We start from the raw sequence: 24059 nt of genomic DNA, 5'->3' as shown, positions 1-24059 counted from the left end.
CGCCAGAGACCCGGGTTCGATTCCCGGCTCGGGTCCCTGTCTGTGCGGAGTCTGCACATTCTCCCCGTGTCTGCGTGTGTTTCCTCCAGGTGCTCCGGTTTCCCCTCTCAGTCTGAAAGACGTGCTGGTTAGGTGCATTGGCCATGCTAAATTCTCCCTCAGTGTACCCGAACAGGCGCCGGAGTGTGGCGACTAGGGGATTTTCACAGTAACTTCATTGCAGCGTTAATGTAAGCCTACATGTGACACTAATAAATAAACTTTAAACTTCAATCCTCTGACTGGAAGTGTTTTGCTTTTAAAGTGCTATAAACTCATTTCTTATTTCTGGGGTGTATATAACTCAAGCAGTGCTGAAACCATGGCATTGTATTCAGCAAAATAAATTGGCAAACATTTTGCTGTATATTGGGTTAAAGCACAATTTCTCCTGCTGCTTCCCTCAAAAAGAAAAAAAGAAAATGAACAAAACTCCACTGCAAAAAAAAGTACTGTTTTCTGAATTTCTTTTCAAGTTCTTTGGCTATGACAAAAGGTTTTGATTTTACGGATGAATTGTGTCATATTTCGAGACCCCAGGTTCTAATAGAGGTTTCCTGCCAGAGCTGTTGAGTCCGATAAGAATTCTGCAGTTCAATTCTGTTTATCACAGGAAGTTCCTGTTAGGTGTGTGCCCATTCCCTTTTGTTCCCAGAGTCTCTCCGAACAATCCCATTACTGGGGAAACAATGCTAAGTAGATTATTCTACTGTGTTTTTTTTTCAAGTCTTGCTGGAACTTTCCACAGGGCCCTTCAGTTCATCATAGAATCCTTGCAGTGCCAAAGGAGACCATTCGACCCATCAAGTCTGCACTGACTCTCTTAACAGAGCGTCCCACCCTTGCCCTATCTCCGTATAACTGTAATAATGTTGAGATAACACAGTGTGATGGAGGTGGTCGCGGTACTGAAGCGCCCTCTTCACTTGTATTTGCTTGTGTCATATCATCTGCGGAGCACTTCAGAAACTGGCTAGGAGGAGTTACTGAATCCAACTGTGAGGGAGGACCTAAGACTAATGAACACATAGTATTTCACCCAGGAAGCTTCAGAATCAGCTTTGCATTCCTTTGATGTTTCGGTGATATCACCTTTTGGCATTTTCACCTGAAGCTTCAGGAGAACTTGGAAGCAACGCCAGCAACCTCTGCAACAGCTACCTGTCCCCAGTTAACCGTTGCACAAGATAAAGGATGTGATAAGCAGACACTTGGACAATCATGATCTGATTGACTATATAAAGAACAAAGAAAATTACAGCACAGGAACAGGCCCTTCGGCCCTCCAAGCCTGCACCGACCATGCTGCCCGACTTAACTAAAACCCCCTACCCTTCCGGGGACTGTATCCCTCTATTCCCATCCTATTCATGTATTTGTCAAGGCGCCCCTTAAAAGTCACTACCGTATCCGCTTCCACTACCTCCCCCAGCAACGAGTTCCAGGCACCCACCACCCTCTGTGTAAAACATCTGCCTCGTACATCTCCTTTAAACCTTACCCCTTGCACCTTAAACCTGTGCCCCCTTGTAATTGACTCTTCCACCCTGGGAAAAAGCTTCTGACTATCCACTCTGTCCATGCCTCTCATAATCTTGTAGACTTCTATCAGGTCGCCCCTCAACCTCCGTCGCTCCAGTGAGAACAAACCAAGTTTCTCCAACCTCTCCTCATAGCTAATGCCCTCCATACCAAGCACCATCCTGGTAAATCTTTTCTGTACCCTCTCCAAAGCCTCCACATTCTTCTGGTAGTGTGGCGACCAGAATTGAACACTATATTCCAAGTGTGATATAGTGAGCATGGATTTACGTTTGATGAACTTGGAATTTTTTTTGTCACTCACAAAATTGATAAAGGAGAGTTGATAGACGGAGTATATTTGGATTTTCAGAAGGCTTTTGATGAGCAAAATTAAAGCATGTGGGATAGGAGGCAATACACTGGCATGGATTAAGGATTGGCTAACAGGCAGAAAACTGAGAACAAGAATAAACTAGTCATTTTGGTTAGGGAGTCTAAAACCAGGGGACACATTTTCATTGGCAGGCTATGCCTAGTGGGATACCACAAGGATCAGTACTTGGGCTTCAGCTGTTCACAACACATGTGATTTGTGGACCAAATGTAATATTCCAGGTTCGTGGATGATACAAAGCTAGATGGGAATGTGTGTGGTGATGAAGTCATTGATTTGAGGTCACTGGCAAAAGGTTCTATCTACTGCTTGGGTTCCCTGGGTACAGTGTTGTGCCATTGCCAGCTCAGTTGGTAGTAGTCTTTCCACTCAAGTTAGAAGCTTATGAGTTCAATTCCCATTCCCAAAACAAAAAAATCTAGCTGACACTCCAGTGCAACATTAAGGGAAAGTCAGAGGTGCTGTCATTTGGCACATAGGTGGCTCAGTCAAGAGTGTTTCCACCTCTGAATGTTTATTACTTCACTGCAGCACTTGTTGACCTCAACAGGATCTTTAATCAGACTCATATCTGTATAATCACTGCCAAGGTGCCTTTTTGCCACCTGAAAAGCCCAATCTCGCCAGCCTTTGTTGAGAACGCAGACCACAGACTGAGTTCAGCCTGGAGGCCTATCTCCAAGGTATCAAGCATTTGAATGTCTCCACTGTTTCTCAGTAGCCAGACCTGGTAACATTGCTCGAAGTCTGGTCTGACCCGAGTGAGCAGTGTACAGTTTGACCATTCCTTCCTCTGACTTGTTTCGGCTATCTGGTTAAACACTCTGCTGGTTCCATGTTAGTGTTTTAATTGCGTAAGCCTTTTAAGTTCAGTACAATTGACCTTGACAAAATAGAGACTTGGAAACATTTAATAATATTTGCTTTTGGAGGTTTCTGCTTTTCAACAGAATGGTAACATCAAATGTTTCAAATAGTCAAATGTCTTTATAGTTAAAATTGCTGTAAGCAGAACTGTAAGTTTGATTTTTTTTCCTCTAATTTCCAGGCTTTTGAAGATCTCAGTAAACTAATGAAAAAGGTAAGCTTCCTAATGTATCACTTCCTACTCACCTTAGAATGAGATTGTACACGACCTGAAAGTAACTGCTATTTGACTTTGGGAATAATTATCAGTGATGATTGCAAGAAAAGTTAACATTAATTGATAATGGTGACCATATACAAATGGAAACAATTATTGTACCTCTGAGCAAGCATGGCACAATTTTGAAACTTACTGATATGACTATAGTGAGTCCTCATTTAAATCTGTGGCTGCGTTCTTGAAAGTCGCACCTTTTGTGGGAAACCTAGATTCCCATTGGAATTAATGTTAAAACTGGAGTTGGCTTCTGTAGGACCTTCCTTATCAGAATAAAAAACATTATACTCTGGAGCTTTAAATCTTTTAAAATGCTAAATTCATACATTGATAAATGAAATAACTTGTAAAATAAAATATATTTAAAAATGTAAAACAGAAAGTAACTTTCTACTTATAGCACCTCCCGCTTGCCACTGATCCTGCACCCCGGGCTTCCAACTCCCCGGGCTTCCAACTCCCCGGGCTTCCAACTCCCCGGGCTTCCAACTCCCCGGGCTTCCAACTCCCCGGGCTTCCAACTCCCCGGGCTTCCAACTCCCCGGGCTTCCAACTCCCCGGGCTTCCAACTCCCCGGGCTTCCAACTCCCCGGGCTTCCAACTCCCCGGGCTTCCAACTCCCCGGGCTTCCAACTCCCCGGGCTTCCAACTCCCCGGGCTTCCAACTCCCCGGGCTTCCAACTCCCCGGGCTTCCAACTCCGAGCTTCCTGGTTGCTGCAGATCTTCCCCTTCCCGACCCATTGATTTGCAGCCTCCTTACAGGCCTAACCCAGTCTCTCGCAGACTCCTGTTCTCTGATTCACCCTCTCACCACTTCCCTCCTGTTCAAGATCCAGATCCAATTTAAAGCTCCGGGGTTGTGGAAGTGCGAGGCCCCACAGTGCAGAGGTGCCGAGCTGGGGCTGTTATAATCCATATTTTCCTATTTTAATTGCTCCCCCTCGCAGCTTCCCTCTCCTGAACGCTTGCCGTGAGCAAGGTCTCTGGAGATGAACAGTGAGTCAGGAGAAGCAGCTTTGACAGCCATTTAAAAAAAAACTTGGATTATAACAGCCCCAGTTTGGCTCCACTGAGACTCTCACTTTCACAGCCCCAGAGCCCCAGCATCGGATTGAATCGGATCTGGATCTTGAACAAGGATGCAGGTCAGGACTGGGAAGCGGCATCAAGAAGCCGGGGATTTGGTGAGAGGGCAGGTCGGGCATGGGGAGAAGCCGCAAAGGCAGAGGTGGGGGAGGGGAAGAGTTGAAATGTAAGGCACAGGGAGAGGTCACGAGGCGGATGTAAGGCACAGGGAGAGGTCACAAGTCGGAGGTCAGAGATGGGAAGTGGCTGTAAGTCGGAGAATCTTGCATAGGGAGTGATTGGATGTCGGCACAGGGAGAGGCGGGTTGGAGTTGGGTAGAGTGGTCAAAAACAAAGCCACTAAGGTAATGTGAGAAACTACATTGAAACTAATCTTGCGATGCTCAATGAGATTACAGGTCCCATTAACTTACTGACATTAAAGCGAAACGACATTAAGCGGGGCAACGTTAAACAAGCACTAGTAAACCTCACAAACTAGTAAACTTTCTAAACCTCTAAGTCACTAGAAGTTTTGACACCATGCAGGGCAAAGCAGTCCACCTGATCGACACCCCCTTCAGCATCTTAATCACTCACTGCCTCCAGTGGCAGTGGTGTGTACCGTCTATTAGATTCACTACAGTAACTCACCAAGGCTGCTTCAACACAGCACCTTCCAAACCTGTAGCACCCAGAAGAACAAGGACAGCAGATGCATGGGAACCCCACTACCCGGAAGTTCTCCTCCAAATTACACAGTGCCTTAACTTGGAGCTATCTCCTCGTTCTTTCATTGTTGCTGGCCCAAAACCTGGCTAAAAGCACTGTGCACAAAAAATCCTTGAAAAAAATCTATCGAGAAGCCAAAGAAGAAGACATCAGTCTCAGCAATTATGATAGTTTAGAGGGTGACTTGGACATGGATCACATTGGTCTGGGGTTTTCCAAACTTTTCAAACCATGGAACCCCTAGTGACCTCCCAAGTTCATCAGGGAACCCCATCATAATGATGACACCCCTTTATTGCCCCCAAAATAGGTGCAAACACAGAAATCCAATGAAAACAAGTCTTTTCTGGCCAAATCTATGTATATATTAGGAATTGGGAAGAGGCATGCAGTCCCAAATACGTTTGCCAACTACATGGCCCCCTCACATTAACCCCTGGCCAAGCCGTCCACCCATGGCACCCTCACATAACCACAGGCCATCCCACCTTCCCATTAACCCCCAGAAGTAGCACCCGCTTTAGAAGTGGCTAATCTTAAAAAGTTCTCTTATTAATGAAATGTTTATCTCCTACCTTCTGTCATTTTTAATGGGAGGAGTGATGCTCGAAAGCTGACCCTCAGACGCACTCACCCCTCTCCCTCGCACATACACACACACACAAACACACACACACCCACATACACACATCTCCCTCTCTCTCACACTTCTCCAGAAGCCAGTGGACAAGCATTTTTCCAATGTGCCTGTCTTGTCATGGACCCCCTGGGAGGACACGCAGACCAGTTTGGGATCTCCTGCGGTAGTCCATATTGGTAATTGTTGATGGCTAGTTTGAAATTCAAACTTGTTAATGGTCATTAAAATAAGACCAACTGATCACCGAGCACAACTCCTCTCACTGCTCATTCATGCTGGTCGATATTTTAAACTCTTAATTTTTTTCCTGATGAATGTATTCCAAACAGACTAAGTAACTGTATGTTTTTATCTTTTAGGCCAAAGAGATGGTTGATTTGTCAAAATTAATAGCAAATAAAATCAAAGACAAGCAAGGTGATATTTCTGAGGACGAGGTAAGAAATGTGCCGAGCAAACTTGCAGAGTTTTAGTTGACTTCAATGAAATAAAGAATATTTTTAACAGCACCTGTCATTGCCCAAGAATATCATAAGGTTCTTGATCAGCGACCACTATTTTTTATTTTTATTAGTGTCACGAGTAGGCTTACATTAACACTGCAATGAAGTTACGGTGAAAATCCCCTAGTCGCCACACTCTGGTGCCTGTTCGGGTACACTGAGGGAGAATTTAGCATGGCCAATGCACTTAACCAGCTCGTCTTTCAGATGTGAGAGGAAACCGGAGCACCCAAAGGAAACCCACGCAAACACAAGGAGTGTGCAGGTTGTGCACAGACACTGACCAAGTCGGGACTCGAACCCGGGTCCCCTTACGTAGGCAGATACGGAAACCATATTGTACACACATCCTCTAAACGGCAGTGTAAAAAGGAGGGATATTGGCTATTGGTTTTAGAAACATTAATCAAGGAAAGAATTAACAGACACTTGCACAGATTTGAGTTAATTGCACAGATCTGTTAACAGCAAAACCTGTTTGCCTGAACTACGTGTATTTTGCTGCCTGCCTTTCTTGGAACTCATTGATTTGGTCGTCTTGCTTATTTTTGACTTGCAAGATGTCAGTATGGTTGGAGTTTGGAGTCGTGAATGAGATTCAGTTCAATTCAATTGCATTCTGATAACATCCAAAGCTTAATGAGGATGGGGAGTGGGGCATTAAGCTGAGGCAAGACTACCAGGGCAGAAAGGAAAACCTAGCACTGAATCGCAGGGACCCTGACCTAGCACTGAATCGCAGGAACCCAGACTTAGCACTGAATCACAGGGAGCCAGACCTGGCACTGAATCGCAGGGACCCAGACTTCGCACGGAATCACAGGGAGCCAGACCTGGCACTGAATCACAGGGACCCTGACCTGGCACTGAATCGCAGGGACCCAGACTTAGCACTGAATCACAGGGACTCAGACTGAGCACTGAATCACAGGGACCCAGACCTAGCACTGAATCGCAGGGACCCAGACCTAGCACTGAATCGCAGGGACCCAGACTGAGCACTGAAATCACAGGGACTCAGACTGAGCACTGAATCACAGGGAGCCAGACCTGGCACTGAATCGCAGGGACCCAGAAGCAGTTTTGATGCTCACATGTACAGCTGGGGTTCGAGGCACAGCCACATGGAGAATATGCCATGTGCTTGTTCACAAACCTGCTCTTCAAATCTCTTGAAGCAAAGTGCCATTCTGAGCAAAACTATTTGATTTATTGTTTCACAAACCTTTCTGCATTGGCTGCAACTAAAACATACTCAGTCTTGATCCAGCTATTGGTGGTGACACAGAGAAAACCTTTCACCTCCTTCGCTTTAATCTCTGTTGCTGTTCTCTTTCTGTTTTACCTCTTGCCTCCTTCACTTTTGTTTCCATGTACTTCTTCACAGTAAACCCCCTCCCCCCAATCTCTCTCCTGTCACCTTTGTTTCATTCTCCTTCACATTTTCCCTTCTCGTTCTTCTCTTCCGTATCTCTCCACCTCTACCCTTGCACTTTTTATCTCCCTCATTTCCAGTGGCGCAGCGGTTAGCACTGCTGCCTCAGAGCGCGAGGGACCCGGGTTCGAATCCGCTCTTGGGTCACTGTCTGTGTGGAGTCTGCACATTCTCCCCGTATCTGCATGGGTTTCCTCCAGGTGCTCTGGTTTCCTCCCAAGATCCAAAGTTGTGCGTGTTGGGTAGATTGGCCAGGCTCAGTTGCCCCTTATTGTCAGGGGGATTAGGGTAAAAACATGGGGTTGCGGGAGTAGGGCCTGTGTGGGATTGTTGTTGGTGCAGACTTCATGGGATGAGTGGCCGCCTTCTGCACTGTAGAGATTCTGTGATTCTTTCTCCATATTTACTTTTTTTTCCCCTCCCTTCCCTCACTTTCATCCCATTTCCTTTGTTTTCTCCTTCTCTCCGTTTGCATCTTTTTTCTTTTCTCTCTGCAACACTTCTTTTCACTCTACTTGTTCCTCGGACAGTGGAGTAGAATGGGGAAGGTGAGGAAGCTGGCTGGGATGTCTTAATCATCCAAGGTGTGGCGCTTCAAAACAAGCGTGGGGAGTTGGGTTTAAAAAAATACACAGGAGGAGGGGGCTTTGAGAACCTGACGGGCTGCATTTATTGTTAAGTGTTGGTTTGACTTAAAGGTTTAAGCTTTAAGAATAGATTAGTGAATGGACATTCTTAGAGTTCCAGCTACTTTTCTCACTTAAATCGACATGATGTTTTCAGGCAAATAAAAATTACAGGCAGATGTAATCACTAGAATTATTTCCTTTTAGTGTATACTCTTAAATCCAAGTATTTTCATGTACAAAATATGCAAGAAAGGCATTTGACCCATTAGGTTTTCCTCTTGCACGTAACATGTGTAATTTAGCCTTCAATGGGCTCAATCTCACCCACACAGTTTTTTTGCATTACCATCTAAGGTAATTGTACGAGACTCAAAGGTGCGTGGGTTTCCTCCGGGTGCTGCGGTTTCCTCCCACAGTCCAAAGATGTGTGGGTTAGGTGGATTGGCCGTGCTAAATTGCCCCTTAATGTCAGGGGGACTAGCTAGGATAAATGCATGGGGTTATGGGGATAGGGCCTGGGTGGGATTGTGGTTGGTGCAGACTCGATGGGCTGAATGGCCTTCTTCTGCACTGTAAGATTCTATGATTCTATAGTTCTCGCCTATCCTGACGCCTTTTACTATTCAATCCTGATTTGCTGCTCGCCACAGACAACAGTCATCTTGGAGAACAGTAAACTCTAGGTTACTGTTCTCCATCTTTGCACTTCATCTTTGCAAGTTTGTTTTTGAATTTCGTGATCACCAGGTCTCTGGCTAGAAGTTAAATATCCTGTTTCACAGTCAGCATCCGGATGTCTGAGAATTGCTCTGTTAATAAATGCAGGCTGGTATAAATGGCCAGCTGACGTTTTGTACTCGTAACCTGGAGTTTACTGGCTCAGTTTCCAACTGTTTGTCAGCTGAACCCCATTGACATATATTCATACAAAAAATGGATATGTTTTTAAACTTTACATTGGAGTTTTATCCACTTAACTGGATAGTCAGAAGCTTTATCCCAGGGTGGAAGAGTCAATTATGAGGGGGCATTAGGTTTAAGGTGCGAGGGGCAAGGTTTAAAGGAGATGTACGAGGCAAGTTCTTTTACACAGAGGGTGGTGGGTGTCTGGAACTCGCTGCCGGGGAGATAGTGGAAGCATATACGATAGTGAGTTTTAAGTCTGGACAAATACATGAATAGGATGTGAATAGAGGGATATGGTCCCCAGAAGGGTAAGGGATTTTAGTTCACACATGGGCAGCATGGTCGATGCAGGCTTGGAGGGCCAAAGGGCCTGTTCCTGTGCTGTGATTTTCTTTGTTCTTTGTTTGTATTCCTGATTTCATTGAGTCATGTTATGTGAACAATCAGTATAAAATCCGTGTATTTTCTACATGCTGTGAAGTAAAACATATACTCCCTGTTGCACAGACTATTCGCTTCAAGTCCTATTTGCTGAGCATGGGTATAGCTGATCCAGTTACCAGAGAAACACATGGATCGGGAACACATTACCACATGCAGCTGGCGAAGCAGCTGGCGGGAATGTTGCAAGTGCCAGTTGAGGTAAATAATGCCCCTCAGTTGATTTTCCTCACCCCTGTGACCAATATTCTGTACAGTAATTCCTGAATGTCAAATTAAGACGGTGAACGTTTTTATATAAAGGGAATTTAGGCATTCACAGTTGTGAACTAGGCACTTGTATATTGCAACAACAACAAATTGTACTTGCAAAGCACCTTTAAGCAGATGGCGTATAATATCCCAAGGGGAGTAATTGAGCCAAAAATTGACATTAAGCCAAAGAAGGGGCCAAAGAGTTTGTTGGTAAACCAGTAAGAAGAAAAACTGCGCATGGGCAAGTGTTCTTGTGATCATTGTGAGTGCTCTACTTCCGTTCTTACTGTATCGTAATGGGTAATGTACATCTATCTGTACTGCACGAGTAATGAGTCAGGCATTATTTTAATTAAGAAATACGGGTCACTGTAACCATTCCTGTTACTAGCCGTCAGTACTACTCTGCAACAAGTGCAGGAAAATACCCTGAGATGTTTCATAGGTAGTTTCAGAACAAAATGTGAGAATTTAGAAATCCTATTTAAAACGTTTTACAAATGCAAACAATTTCTGACCTTCATACTTCAGATGGTTCATTGCATTTCAGATGTTTAAAGCAAGCTTCTGTGTTTCACTTGGAAATAATATAAAGAGAAAAAAGTGGGAATTGGGACATAACTGTCCAGCAATTACTGCAATCTCAGTGTCTCCAGATTAATAATGAACCCTGCATGTGAATTTACTCGGGGTATAATTAACATCATTTAGACTTTCTAGCCATCAGAGGGAGATGTACAAAATAATGCATTGTGTCGCAGTAGTGTAATGTTTCTGTCTTCGTAAAAATCCCATGATAGTTGCTATTTAATTCAAAGATGCTCATTCACATATGTGCAATGAGTCTCTGGGCATTTTTCTGTCCTCACTCGCCTAAATGCTTCAAAGATTCAGTGGGGTCGGCAGCAAGTTCAGGCCTACAGAAAACATCACACTTCACAGTCTTGTATTTGTTTTAAAAAGCATTTGCCTTTGTAATACATTAAAAGAAAAGAACCCAGTTATATCCTGTAAGTTTTCGTATCCTTGGAGTGAAGCCATGGATATATAAATACCATGATGTGGAGATGCTGGCGTTGGACTGGGATAAGCACAGTAAGAAGTCTCACAACACCAGGTTAAAGTCCAACAGGTTTATTTGGTAGCAAATACCATAAGCTTTCGGAGCGCTGCCCCTTCGTCAGATGGAGTGAAAATCTGTTCTCCAACAGTGCACAGAGACACAACATCTTGATGTTGACACAAACTTGATGTTGTGTCTCTGTGCACTGTTGGAGAACAGATTTTCACTCCATCTGACGAAGGGGCAGCGCTCCGAAAGCTTATGGTATTTGTTACCAAATAAACCTGTTGGACTTTAACCTGGTGTTGTGAGACTTCTTACTGTATATAAATACCACCAATCCGCTGAGAAGGAATTATCCTCTAATTTACCAGACGATTTGCAGCAATTTGACTTTGAGCCTTCAAAAGATTGCACAAAGGTGTGAGTTAGGATCAGTAAAATACATTGTAGTATGTTTTAATGCTTTTCTACAACAGTGGTTCCCAACGTTCCCAAGACCCCCTAGGTCTGCATGTAACCAAACTAAAACAGTGAGGAATCAGGGTAGACCATTTGGGACTGAGGTGAGGAGACATTTCTTCACCCAAAGAGTGTTGAGCCTGTGGAATTCATCACCACAGGAAGTTGTTGATGCCAAAACATTAAATGTATTCAAGAGGCGGCTGGATATAGCACTTGGGGTGAATGGGGTCAAGGGTTATGGGGAGAAAGCAGGATTAGGCTATTGAGTTGGACAATCAGCCATGAGCGTGATGAATGGTGGAGCAGGATCGAAGGGCCAAATGGCCTCCTCCTGCTCCTATCATATATGTTTCTATGTAAAACTAACATTCATCTTCAGCTCTGTGGTTGGCATATCCCAGACCGGACCAATCTGGGGCCTCTGGAGCATGCGCCGGCTGGGAAAGAGCCCACACATGCGTGGTTTAGATTTGTATGTTAAGCCCATGCATATGACCAATGGGACTTGCAGCTGAAGACAAAGGCTCCACACAAAAAGCAACAACTCCAAAAAGGTGCAAAAAAACCCTGGAGAAGTGAGGGAGACAGTGGGGGAAGAGTTTGGGGGAACGGGGGGGGTTGGTGGGATTTTCCCGTCCTGTCCACCACGGGAATCATAGCGGGTGGGAGAGCAGACCATGCAAAGGTCCGTTGACCTCAGGTGGGATCTTCTGGTTTTGGGTCGAGCGCAGCCGGAAAATCCCGTCCAGGGAGAGGGCAGAGGGACAGGGAAAAGTTTAAAAATTATGTTCCCAATAAAGGAAGAAGACAGAGGTGTGCCTCAAAATTATCTTAGAATGTAGAGGTGTATCATAACACACAAAAGGGTGGGCACCGCTGCTCTGCAAAACAATATTTCCTCCGTTTTTACGGTGAATATCATGGAACACTCCCACTCGTACAATGAAGGATAAATTTTGTGAACTTAAATTGTGCATCTTAGTTGAGAGAAAATGTAACCGTACCAAAGCGACCTCTTAAATTAGATGGGCTTACGTTAGCAGCATTCATCATGAGGAGAATTTGTACAACTTAATGTTTTTGCTTTCTGCATGAAAATATTTTAAAACCACTCTTAAATGTTGGCAGGAACAGGGTGGGATGATGGCGCTGACGGAGGTCTACTGCTTGGCAAACCGAGCTCGAGGGATGGAGGTAATGGCACAAAACGTGATGGCTTTCCCGTGTTTGCATAGATGTAAAGCCGATCAAATCCAGCTCGTGTGTGTGTGAAGTGAAACAGGCTCAAACTGGCACTAGCTTTCGGATGTGCGTATTAACATTCAGGACAGACCTCAGACTTCACTTCTACCATTTGAGCTGATTAAAGTGCAGTTGTGGAATTGAGAAGTGTAGCAAAAGACTGTGGAAAGAGAGAGAGAAACAGAGTTAAAGTTTCAGGTTGATGAGCCTTTGTCAGAAATGGTGACAGGCTTTAAGCAAGTACCGAGGCAGGGAAAGGGCGGGGGTGGGGGAGGAGTACAAAAGGTGACGATCTGTGACAGGGTGGAAGGCGGGAGAGCATTGAGAAATGAAAACCAATGAAGATGAACAAGGTAAGAGAGAAACCCAAACAGAGAAAATGCTGGAAAATCTCAGCAGGCCTGACAGTGTCTGTGGAGAGAGAATAGAGCCGACGTTTCGAGTTTGGGTGAACCTCAGAGCTCAGAGTTATGTATGGAAGCGAGAAGCCCAAACCCCACACTCACCTGATGAAGGAGTATTGCTCCGAAAGCTCATAATTCCAAATAAACCTGTTGGACTTTAACCTGGTGTTGTGAGACTTCTTACCAAATCCCATCAGTGAGAAGAGAGAGTAGTGGGCATTCCAGGAAGGGAAACTGCAATGAATTAAACCCTTTACAAAAGTACAACACTGCAGATGCTGGAAATCTGAAAGCAATGAAGAAACTCTGCTCGTTGGGTTTTCTGTTTGTGTTTGAACTTTCTGTTCTGTGCTTGTTTGCTCTCCTTCCATCCTATCACAAACCTTCCCTTTTGGGTCCCCCCCCCCCCCCCCCCCCCCCCCATCACCCTTTCCCTGTCTCTCTTTTTCCAGCTCTGGTGCAATGTCATCCACTGAATCCTGTTTCTTTTGCTCCAGATACTGCCTGACCTTTGTTTTATTCATTGACGAGATGTGGGTGTTTCTGGCTCAGCCAACAATTACTGCCCATCCCTAACTGCCCTTGAGAAGGTGGTGCTGAGTTGCCTTCTTGAACCACTGCAGTCCCTGTGGGGTAGCTACACCCACAGGTAGGGAGGGAGCTCCAGGATTTTGACCCAGCGATAGAGAAGGAACGGTGACATGTTGCCAAGTCAGGATGGTATCGGGCTTGGAGGGGACCTTCCAGGTGATGGTGTTCCCAGCTATCTGCTGCCCTTGTCCTTCTAGATGGTAGTGGTCGTGGGTTTGGAAGATGCTGCCTCAGGAGCTTTGGGGAGTTCCTGCCGTGCATCTTGTAGATGGTACACACTGCTGCCACTGTGCATCGGTGGTGGAAGGAGTGAAGGTTTGTGGATATGGTGCCAATCAAACAGGCTGCTTTGACCTGGATAGCGTCAAGTTTCTCGAGTGGTGTTGACACTGCATCCATCCAGTCAAGTGGAGAGTATTCCATCACACTCCTGACTTGTGCCTTGTAAATGGTGGACGGGCTTTGGGAAGTCAGGAGGTGAGTTACTCACCGCAGGGATCCTAACCTCTAATCTGCTCTTGTAGAAACTTCGCTCTAACTCTTTTAAACTCTCTAACAATGCTTTAATTCATTAAGTTGATCTTTCTCTACATCCTAGCTATAACTGTAACACTACATTCTGCACACTCTCGTTTCCTTCTCTATGAACAATATGCTTTGTCTGTAGAGCGCGCAAGAAACAATATATACTCTGTATACATGTGACAATAAATCAAATCAAAAATAGCCACAGCATTTATATGGCTAGTCCAGTTCAGTTTCTGGTCAGTGGCAACTTTTACCCCTTGGATGTTGATAGTGAGCGTTTCCCAGCTTTGTCCATTTTTATTTCAGACATCCAGCATCAGCAGTATTCTGCTTTTAGCTTTGACAAGTGACAGCCATGGAAGTGCGATATTCTGAACCCATGACTCGACGGCAGACCATTAGCACACAATCCCACTTCTCTACGCAATTCTTGTTCTTGGTCAGCCAGCAGTTTGCTTGAATGGTGAAAGACATGGAGCGGAACTTTCACCATCTGGAGGAAGTCAGGGTGGGCTGCTCCTTCGTTGCATTAAATGGGAAAACTATTTGAACTGAGTGTACGGAGTGTGAAATGAAATGGTTCAAAAATCAATGCCCATTTTTTGTTCAGCTCGGTATTTGCTATTTGGCACTTGGTCAGTGTTTAGATTTTGCTGTCTGCCGCAGAAATAAAATGTAGTGCAAAATGTTTCTCTTTTTCTTTTACAGCCTTTGCCATCTGTAATCACTCATTTACAAATAAACTTCTAATTGTCACGTTTTCATTTTGTTCCCATTAGCTTCTCTCTCCAGAAGATTTAGTGAATGCTTGCAAAATGTTTGAGGCACTGAATCTACCAATGAGGCAAGTAGGCATATATTATTTATGCATCAGTCTCTCACATAAATGTGTGTGTCATAGTGTTGTCAGGAGGGAGACAGAGAATTTTATTGTACAGCAAGTTTTATGATTCTCTCAACAGACTTTACATTGGTTCAGCTCACACATATATTTTGCATATTCTGTTTTGTATCCAGCACTAATGAAAGCAGTATTATCTTGAAGCGAGGACTGCATATTGAACAGAGGAATTCAATGGGAACATTTTCTTTTAATTCACTACGAGAAAGTGATTGAAACAAGATATGTTCTGAAAATCAGGCTTGTGCTGTAATTCGATGTGATAGCTCCACACGGCCGAAAAATGGTGACAGATATTTTAGATCAAGTGGTGAGGGAAAGAGGTGAGGGCAGGAATTGGGAGACAGGCCACGGGTGCACACTGCCAACCACAGTGGAAGGTAATCGTCAGTTGTGGGGGAAAAGGGAGCGATATCAGACTTGCTGGATGTGGAAGACAGCATGATCAGAACAAGTGTAACAGAGAAGCTGTGCGACTGGAGCAGAGTCCTCACAGGAGAAGGAGTGAGAGGAAGTGGAGCTGGTCGGCTAATACCTATCACTTAACAAGTCTACTCCCAGAAATGAGGATAGTGAAGTCAAGAAAAGGAAGGGGCAGAAATGGGCCCTGGGATGGTGAGGGAAGGGTGGAAACTGGGAACAGAGTTGATGCCATTTTCTTGTTCAGGGCAAGAGCAGGAAGAAGCAACAGTGACACAGTAGTCAATGCGCTGGAAAAGGAGCTGAGGGAGGGGGACCTGAGCAGTTCTGGAACAAAGAATGTCCCACATATCCCATGGTTATGATCCATGTTGGTTTCCGTAGCAACGCCTTTTATTTGGAAGTGCTGAGGGGAGTCAAAGGCCAAGTTGTTCAATTTAAGAACAAGTCCAGCTGAGTGAAGGTGATGGTGGCTGAGGACTGGCTGGGCCTTCGTTCAAGTTTAATTGGTAGGTTTGCGGTGTAGAGGAACTGAATGCTCATGACAAACAGGAAAATTGCCACTTGACATTCACTGCCTTTGCCATCGCTGAATTCCCCACTATCAGCATCCTGAGAGGGGGGGGGGGGGGGCGGGTGGCGGGTGCCATTGATCAGAATCCTGGGGGTGGCGGGGGAGGGGGGGGGGAGCATTGATCAGAATCCTAGGGGTAAAGGTTGCCATTGACCAGAAACGGAACTGGACTCGCGATGTAAAAACTGAGGCTACCAGAGCAGGTCGGAGGCTGGGAATCCTGAGGCGAGTAACTCACCTCCTGACTCCCCAAATTTTGTCCACCGCTGAAAAGGCACATGTCGGGAGTGTGATGGAATACTCTGTACTTGCCTGATGAGTGCAGCTCCAAAAACACTCGAGGCTTGACACCATCCAGGATAAAGCAGCCAGCCTGATTGGTATCCCAGTGGAATCCAATTTGAGGAAAAGCTCGGTAGACGAGGGATGAGTGTTGCTGGGGATGAGTGTTGGCCAAAGAAATTGGCGCAGGAGAAAAGGTCAGCATCACATTGGGCTCGAAATTCAGTGTTTGATCTTTCCTCCGTGTTTTCATTTTGCCGTCTACTCGGTAGCATTTCCAAAATTGCCTCATGTGTCCGAGCCAAAGCAATGATGCTGTAGTGTTGGAAATTTGCAGACTCTAATGGCACAGTGGTTAGCACTGCTGCCTCACAGCGCCAGGGACCCGGCTTGGGTCACTATCTGTGTGGAGTCTGCACATTCTCCCCGTGTCTGCGTGGGTTTCATAAGAACATAAGAAATAGGAGCAGGAGTAGGCCATCTAGCCCCTCGAGCCTGCCCCGCCATTCAATAAGATCATGGCTGATCTGAAGTGGATCAGTTCCACTTACCTGCCTGATCCCTATAACCCCTAATTCCCTTACCGATCAGGAATCCATCTATCCGTGATTTAAACATATTCAACGAGGTAGCCTCCACCACTTCAGTGGGCAGAGAATTCCAGAGATTGACCACCCTCTGAGAGAAGAAGTTCCTCCTCAACTCTGTCCTGAACTGACCCCCCTTTATTTTGAGGCTGTGCCCTCTAGTTCTAGTTTCCTTTCTAAGTGGAAAGAATCTCTCCATCTCTACCCTATCCAGCCCCTTCATTATCTTATAGGTCTCTATAAGATCCCCCCTCAGCCTTCTAAATTCCAACGAATACAAACCCAATCTGCTCAGTCTCTCCTCATAATCAATAAATACCCTTCATCTCTGGTATCAACCTGGTGAACCTTCTCTGCACTCCCTCCAAGGCCAATATATCCTTCCGCAAATAAGGGGACCAAAACTGCACGCAGTATTCCAGCTGCAGCCTCACCAACGCCCTGTACAGATGCAGCAAGACATCCCTGCTTTTATATTCTATCCCCCTTGCGATATAGGCCAACGTCCCATTTGCCTTCTTGATCACCTGTTGCACCTGCAGACTGGGTTTTTGCGTCTCATGCCCAAGGACCCCCAGGTCCCTCTGCACTGCAGCATCTTGTAATTTCTTTCCATTTAGATAATAATCCTCCAGTTTCCTCCCACAATCCGAAAGATGTGCTGGTTAGGTGCATTGGCCATGCTGAATTCTCCCTCAGTGTACCCGAACAGGCGCCGGAGTGTGGCGACGAGGGGGTTTTCACAGTAACTTTATTGCAGTGTTAATGTAAACCCACTTGTAACACTAATAAATAAATTTTAATCCTGTCCTCTCACTGAGCACTCGGCTGGTACAGCAGGCACTGACTGTGAGGTCAACGCTTATCTGAGATTCCCAATAATCTACTTGGGGCAAATGAACAGCAAGAACAGAACAATGAGAAATAACATTAACTACAGCTTTCTGCTGATGTAGAAGACATTGGTCAGAGAGACAAGAGCCCCAGATTTAATAGTGGGTATGATGGTGTTGTGATCTCTACTGGATTAGAAATCGAGAAACGTAAACTAATATTCCAGAGAAAATGAGTCAAAATCCTGCCATGGCAGCTTATGAATTTGAGTTCGGTTTTTAAAATCTGGTTGTAAAATATTATCGGTAAAAATTCTCAGGCTGTTACTAAATAAAGCCTTGCCTGGTCCCACCGTAACTGCTGCCTACAGTGACCCTGTAAGCGCATTTGAGGGATGTGTCATTCCCAATGACAGCCATATCCTGAGACTGAGTAAGCAACTAAGGAATGGTTGTTAATTGAAGCACAGAGGAAGAGGATAAATTGGAGAACAGTAAAGTTTATTTATTAGTCACAAGTAGGCTTACGTTAATACTGCAATTAAGTTACTGTGGACATCCCCTAGTCGTCGTCACACTCTGCCACCTGTTCGGGTACACTGAGTGAGAGTTTAGCATGGCCAATCCACCTAACCTGTACATCTTTGGACTGTGGGAGGAAATCAGAGCACCCGGAAGAAACCCACGCAGACACGGGGAGAATGTGCAAACTCCGCACAGACAGTGACCCAAGCCAGGAATCGAACCCAGGTCCCTGGCGCTGTGAGGCAGCAGTGCTAACCACTCTCTCACCTTATTGTGGTCTGAGATGCAGCAGTAGCTAACATTCCAACACATTAGAACATAGAACATTACAGCGCAGAACAGGCCCTTCGGCCCACGATGTTGCACCGACCAGTTAAAAAAAAAAACTGTGACCCTCCAACCTAAACCAATTTCTTTTCGTCCATGAACCTATCTACGGATCTCTTAAACGCCCCCAAACTAGGCGCATTTACAACTGATGCTGGCAGGGCATTCCAATCCCTCACCACCCTCTGGGTAAAGAACCTACCCCTGACATCGGTTCTATAACTACCCCCCCTCAATTTAAAGCCATGCCCCCTCGTGCTGGATTTCTCCATCAGAGGAAAAAGGCTATCACTATCCACCCTATCTAAACCTCTAATCATCTTATATGTTTCAATAAGATCCCCTCTTAGCCGCCGCCTTTCCAGCGAAAACAATCCCAAATCCCTCAGCCTCTCCTCATAGGATCTCCCCTCCATACCAGGCAACATCCTGGTAAACCTCCTCTGCACCCTCTCCAAAGCCTCCACATCCTTCCTGTAATGTGGGGACCAGAACTGCACACAGTACTCCAAGTGCGGCCGCACCAGAGTTGTGTACAGTTGCAACATAACGCTACGACTCCTAAATTCAATCCCCCTACCAATAAACGCCAAGACACCATATGCCTTCTTAACAACCTTATCTACTTGATTCCCAACTTTCAGGGATCTATGCACACATACACCTAGATCCCTCTGCTCCTCCACACTATTCAAAGTCCTCCCGTTAGCCCTATACTCAACACATCTGTTATTCCTACCAAAGTGAATTACCTCACACTTCTCCGCATTAAACTCCATCCGCCACCTCTCGGCCCAACTTTGCAACCTGTCTAAGTCTTCCTGCAAACTACGACACCCTTCCTCACTGTCTACCACACCACCGACTTTGGTGTCATCAGCAAATTTGCTAATCCACCCAACTATACCCTCATCCAGATCATTAATAAATATTACAAACAGCAGTGGCCCCAAAACCTCCATGGCCCCATTCTCCCCGTGTCTGCATGGGTTTCTTCCGGGTGCTCCAGTTTTCTCCCACAGTCCAAAGATGTATGGGTTAGGTGGATCGGCCATGCAAAATTGCCCCTTCGTGTCAGGGGGACTAGCTAGGATAAAATGCATGGGGTTATGGGGATAGGGCCTGGGTAGGATTGTGAACTCAATGAACCGAATGGCCTCCTTCTGCATTGTCGGATTCTACGAAGCCTGTTGTCCCTCTTGCACTTCCAATGTAACGACAGGCCATCAGCTTATCGTGAAGGCCTTTTCTTAGTTGTCAGCCTTTTGAAACAATTGATCAGTTTTTGACGATCATTTCAAATATATAAAGATGTGCCAATATTGTATTTTGTACCCGTTCTTTTAACAAATATAGCTAACAAAGACCCTTTAAAACATTTGGAATGAAATTCATGTTTTTATTGCAGCAGTATTTTAAATACAGGGTTCTTTGTTCTTTTTTCAACTAAGACTTCAGCAAAATTAACATTTCTCCATCTGGGAAAAGCTACATAAAACTGTCCATGTGAAAACAGGCCAGGGAATAGAAATAAAAAATTTATCAGGGATCTGGCCTTGTAACTGTTTGTATTCATGGAATATGAAAGTCGAATTGGGAACTGCATTCTCCCGAGTTGAAAAGGAAGATTTATTCAAGGAATAAACACTGTTTCCTTGAAATCTGCCTGATACTTACGACGATGTGAGAGAGTGACTGCCCTTGACATCAAAGCAGCATTTGACCAAGTATGGCGTCCAGGAGCCCTCGCAAAAACCGGGGTCAATTGGAATTGGGGGAGAACTCTCCACTTGCTGGAGTCATGCCTAGCACAAATGAAGATAGTTGTGGTTGGTGGAATTCAATCAGCTCAGTCCCAAGACACCACTGCAGGAGTTCCGCTGGATAGTGTCCTAGCCGCAACCATCTTCAGCTGCTCCATCAATTAACCCCCTTCTATCATAAGGTCAGAAATGGGAATGTTCACTGATGACAGCACAATGTTCAGCACAATGTTCAGCACCATTCGCAACTCCTCAGATACTGAAGCAGTTCATATCCAGATGCAGCAAGACCTGGACAACATTCAGGCTTGTGCTGACAAGTGGCAAGTATCATTAGCGCTACACAAGTGCCGAGCAATGCCCATCCCCACCTAGAGAGAATCTCATCTACTTTCCTTGAGATTCAATGTCATTGCCACTGCTGAATCAACCACAATATCCTGGTCTTACAATTGACCAGAAACTGAACTGGATCAGCCATATAAATATATGTGGCTAATCACCACCTGCCAGGTCTTCCAAATTGCACACCATCCTGACTTGGAAATATATCGCCGTTCCTTCAGTGTCGCTGGGTCAAAGTCCTAGCACTCCCTCCCGTACAGCACTGTGGGTGTACCTACACCACTGGCACTGCGGCGCTTCAAGTAGACAGTTCTCTACCATCTTCTCAGGGGCAATTAGGAATGGACAATAAATCCTGGCTTTGCCAGTGAATATAACGTCCCAAGAATACATTTTTAAAAAATATTTTCAGGAAGGCTGCTCTACTTGTATCGCCAGTCCCAAGTTTTATAGTTGACTCGTAATGCAAAGAGGAGAACTAAGAATGGTAATAAATGTCAGTGCCGCCCACATCCTGAGAAGGAAAAAGAAATAAAAGCAAAATACTCTGGATGCTGGAATCTGAAACAAAAACAAAAAATTGCTGCAAAATCTCAGCAGGTCTGACAGCATCTGTGGAGAGAGAATCGAGCCAACGTTTTGAGTCTAGATGACCCTTCGTCAGAGCAATTGATCAGAAAAAGAAATGATTGTACAGTCGGTACTCAACTGTTGTCTCAAGTGTTGCCTAACAAAAATAAAAAGCAATATGATGCCTTTTGTGATCGAGCATTCTGATAGTGAAATGCATCATGTGGTGCATTAGACCATGGACACCACAAGCTCTGCTTCACTATCTGACCGGTCTTAAGCCAAGATAGCATTTTGGTTTCAATGCCAACATGATTGGGGTGGTGATGGTGGGTTGGTGGTGGTGTGTGTTGCAAATGGAGAAGGAGAGATGTGGGTGTTCCTGCTCCTGGTCCTGTGCAGTAACTCCTATCAGCATGTCTATTAAAAGTGACCTTCATGGTTGAACACTGGATAAAAGCAAATTACTGCGGATGCTGGAATCTGAAATCAAAAAAGAAAAAACGCTGGAAAATCAGCTCTCTTCTCTCCTTGTGGATGCTGCCAGAGTTTTCTCTTTTGGTTTCATGGTTAAACACTTTGTTGGCACTCGCTCATTGTTGAGGCTTGCACACTTCGAGCGAGGGCTACATGGAATCCAGTCTCAGAAGAGGGGAGAATACGGTCAGGGGTCGGTAGTGAATGGTTGGTGGAGTGAACTACTGTAAAGATGTTACACATGTTTACAGAATATTGGGAGAACACGATTATTATTTGGAAGCTTTTCTAAATGTGAAGGTTTGTTTATGTTAATGAAACAAATTTAAATTTCCCTGTAGATTGCGTATTTTTGACAGTGGAGTGATGGTGGTTCAGCTACAGTCTCACAACGAAGATGAAATGATTGCTTCAGCAGTAGAAACTGTAAGAAATTTTCCTTTTAATAATCAATAAACTAATGTTTAAACTACCCAAGTTTTAAATGATCACTTGCAGGATATCCAATTGGGGCAGTGATCTACCACAACAAAGATGTGCAGGTTGGGTTAGGTGTACCTGGTGTTATCAGAAAGTTTGCGGATGACACGAAGATGGCTGGACTTGCGGATAGCGATGAGCATTGTCGGGCAATACAGCAGGATATAGATAGGCTGGAAAATTGGGCGGGGAGGTGGCAGATGGAATTTAATCCAGATAAATGCAAAGTGATGCATTTTGGAAGAAATAATGTAGGGAGGAGTTATACAATAAATGGCAGAGCCATCAGGAGTATAGAAGCACAGAGGGACCTAGGTGTGCAAGTCCACAAATCCTTGAAGGTGGCAACACAGGTGGAGAAGGTGGTGAAGAAGGCATATGGTATGCTTGCCTTTATAGGACGGGGTATAGAGTATAAAAGCTGGAGTCTGATGATGCAGCTGTGTAGAACGCTGGTTAGGCCACATTTGGAGTACTGCGTCCAGTTCTGGTCGCCGCACTACCAGAAGGACGTGGAGGCATTAGAGAGAGTGCAGAGAAGGTTTACCAGGATGGTCTTAGCTATGAGGAGAGATTGGGTAAACTGGGGTTGTTCTCCCTGGAAAGACGGAGAATGAGGGGAGATCTAATAGAGGTGTACAAGATTATGAAAGGGATAGATAGGGTGAACAGTGGGAAGCTTTTTCCCAGATCAGAAGTGACGATCACGAGGGGTCACGGGCTGCAAACATTCACAAGGGAAGATGATGAGAAACATACCATTCCCAGCTGAGATAAATGGGGCAGAATTATTAGTTTTGACGTGTATGAGAGGGAAGACATAGGCTGAAAGGCCCAAAACTCGATAAATCAGCAGGAGTAGATTATTTATATACCAAAGTTTTTCTATGTTTCTATATAAGTAAGCATAGTAATGTTGCAAAAATGTGTGAGAAAGTGTTGGTGTGAATCACTGGGCATGTAGAAATTTACCTCAGCGGCAATACACAGAGGGGCATTATTGGATGGGCTGCATTTTATGCCTCCTTGATTTGATTTATTATTGTCACATGTATTGGGACACAGTGAAAAGTATTGTTTCTTGCCCGCTACACGGACAAAACATACCATACGTAGAGATCCATGGAATCTGATGAGTGGTTTTGTTGACTGCAGTGGAACTGAATATCGGGCGTTGAGCATAACAGGCAGCCAGTCCGTTTACTGCCATCACCTGGGCGGAATTTCTACCCCGAAAATTTATGAGAGCCCCAGAATTTTAGAGCATATTTCAACAAGCTATAACCCGTCCACTCTACATATCTGTCCCTACCTAGGATGATAAGCATGTGAGCTGCACCTGATCAGTTGCCCATTTAGAGGTGGCAGGAAAAACACCAAAGGTCACTTGTCATTATTTATTTTTTCCTCCCTGGAGAAAAAGGCCTGCTTTCTGGATGTGGTCAAAATTATCTGAAATGGCGACCTGTCCCCACTGCACATATAACACATTTAATAAAACACTAATATTATGTATTTAGGCTCTTTTTTTTAATACTGCCCAGCTAACTAGTTCCTTTTTTATTCATTCACGGGATGTGGGTGAGGTTGGCTGGACCAGCATTTATTGCCCATCCTAATTGCTTGCCAGGTCATTTCAGAGGGCATTTTGTTTTTACAAATAGGTAACCACGCTGCTGTGGATCAGGAGTCGCATGTAGGCCAGACCAGGTAAAGGCTATTAGTGAACCAGATGGGTTTTTACAACAGTCGACAATGGTCATCATCACTGAACTTTGAATTTCAGGTTTTATTGAATTCAATTTTGAATTCAGTGGTGGGATTCAAATCCAGAACTGGACAACCTGTCCTGGTCCCCCCCATGCCGACACTATAGTTAAGAAAAGCTCACCAACGCCTCTACTTTCTCAGAAGACTAAGGAAATTTGGCATTTCCGCTACAACTCTCACCAGCCTTTACAGATGCACCATAGA

General features: G+C 44.9%; 1 protein-coding gene across 2 annotated transcripts in view; it reads left to right on the top strand.

The window, feature by feature from the left end:
• The window catches only part of vps36 (vacuolar protein sorting 36 homolog), a 53797-nt gene that overhangs the window by 26790 nt on the left and 2948 nt on the right, over positions 1-24059 (top strand). For both annotated transcript variants that reach the window (XR_013498901.1, XM_078222325.1), the window contains exons 7-12: positions 3006-3038; positions 5899-5976; positions 9520-9654; positions 12365-12430; positions 14781-14845; positions 21947-22031. Coding sequence is in view for 1 of the 2 variants with exons in the window: in XM_078222325.1 (XP_078078451.1) it covers positions 3006-3038; positions 5899-5976; positions 9520-9654; positions 12365-12430; positions 14781-14845; positions 21947-22031 (462 nt within the window). In the remaining variant the exon portion in view is untranslated. The remainder of the gene's footprint in view (positions 1-3005; positions 3039-5898; positions 5977-9519; positions 9655-12364; positions 12431-14780; positions 14846-21946; positions 22032-24059) is intronic.

This window comes from Mustelus asterias, chromosome 10, assembly GCF_964213995.1.
Source record: "Mustelus asterias chromosome 10, sMusAst1.hap1.1, whole genome shotgun sequence".
Classification (NCBI taxonomy): Eukaryota; Metazoa; Chordata; class Chondrichthyes; order Carcharhiniformes; family Triakidae; genus Mustelus; species Mustelus asterias.
The sequence above is the reverse complement of the archived record's forward strand: the minus strand, read 5'-3'. Positions and strand labels throughout refer to the sequence as shown.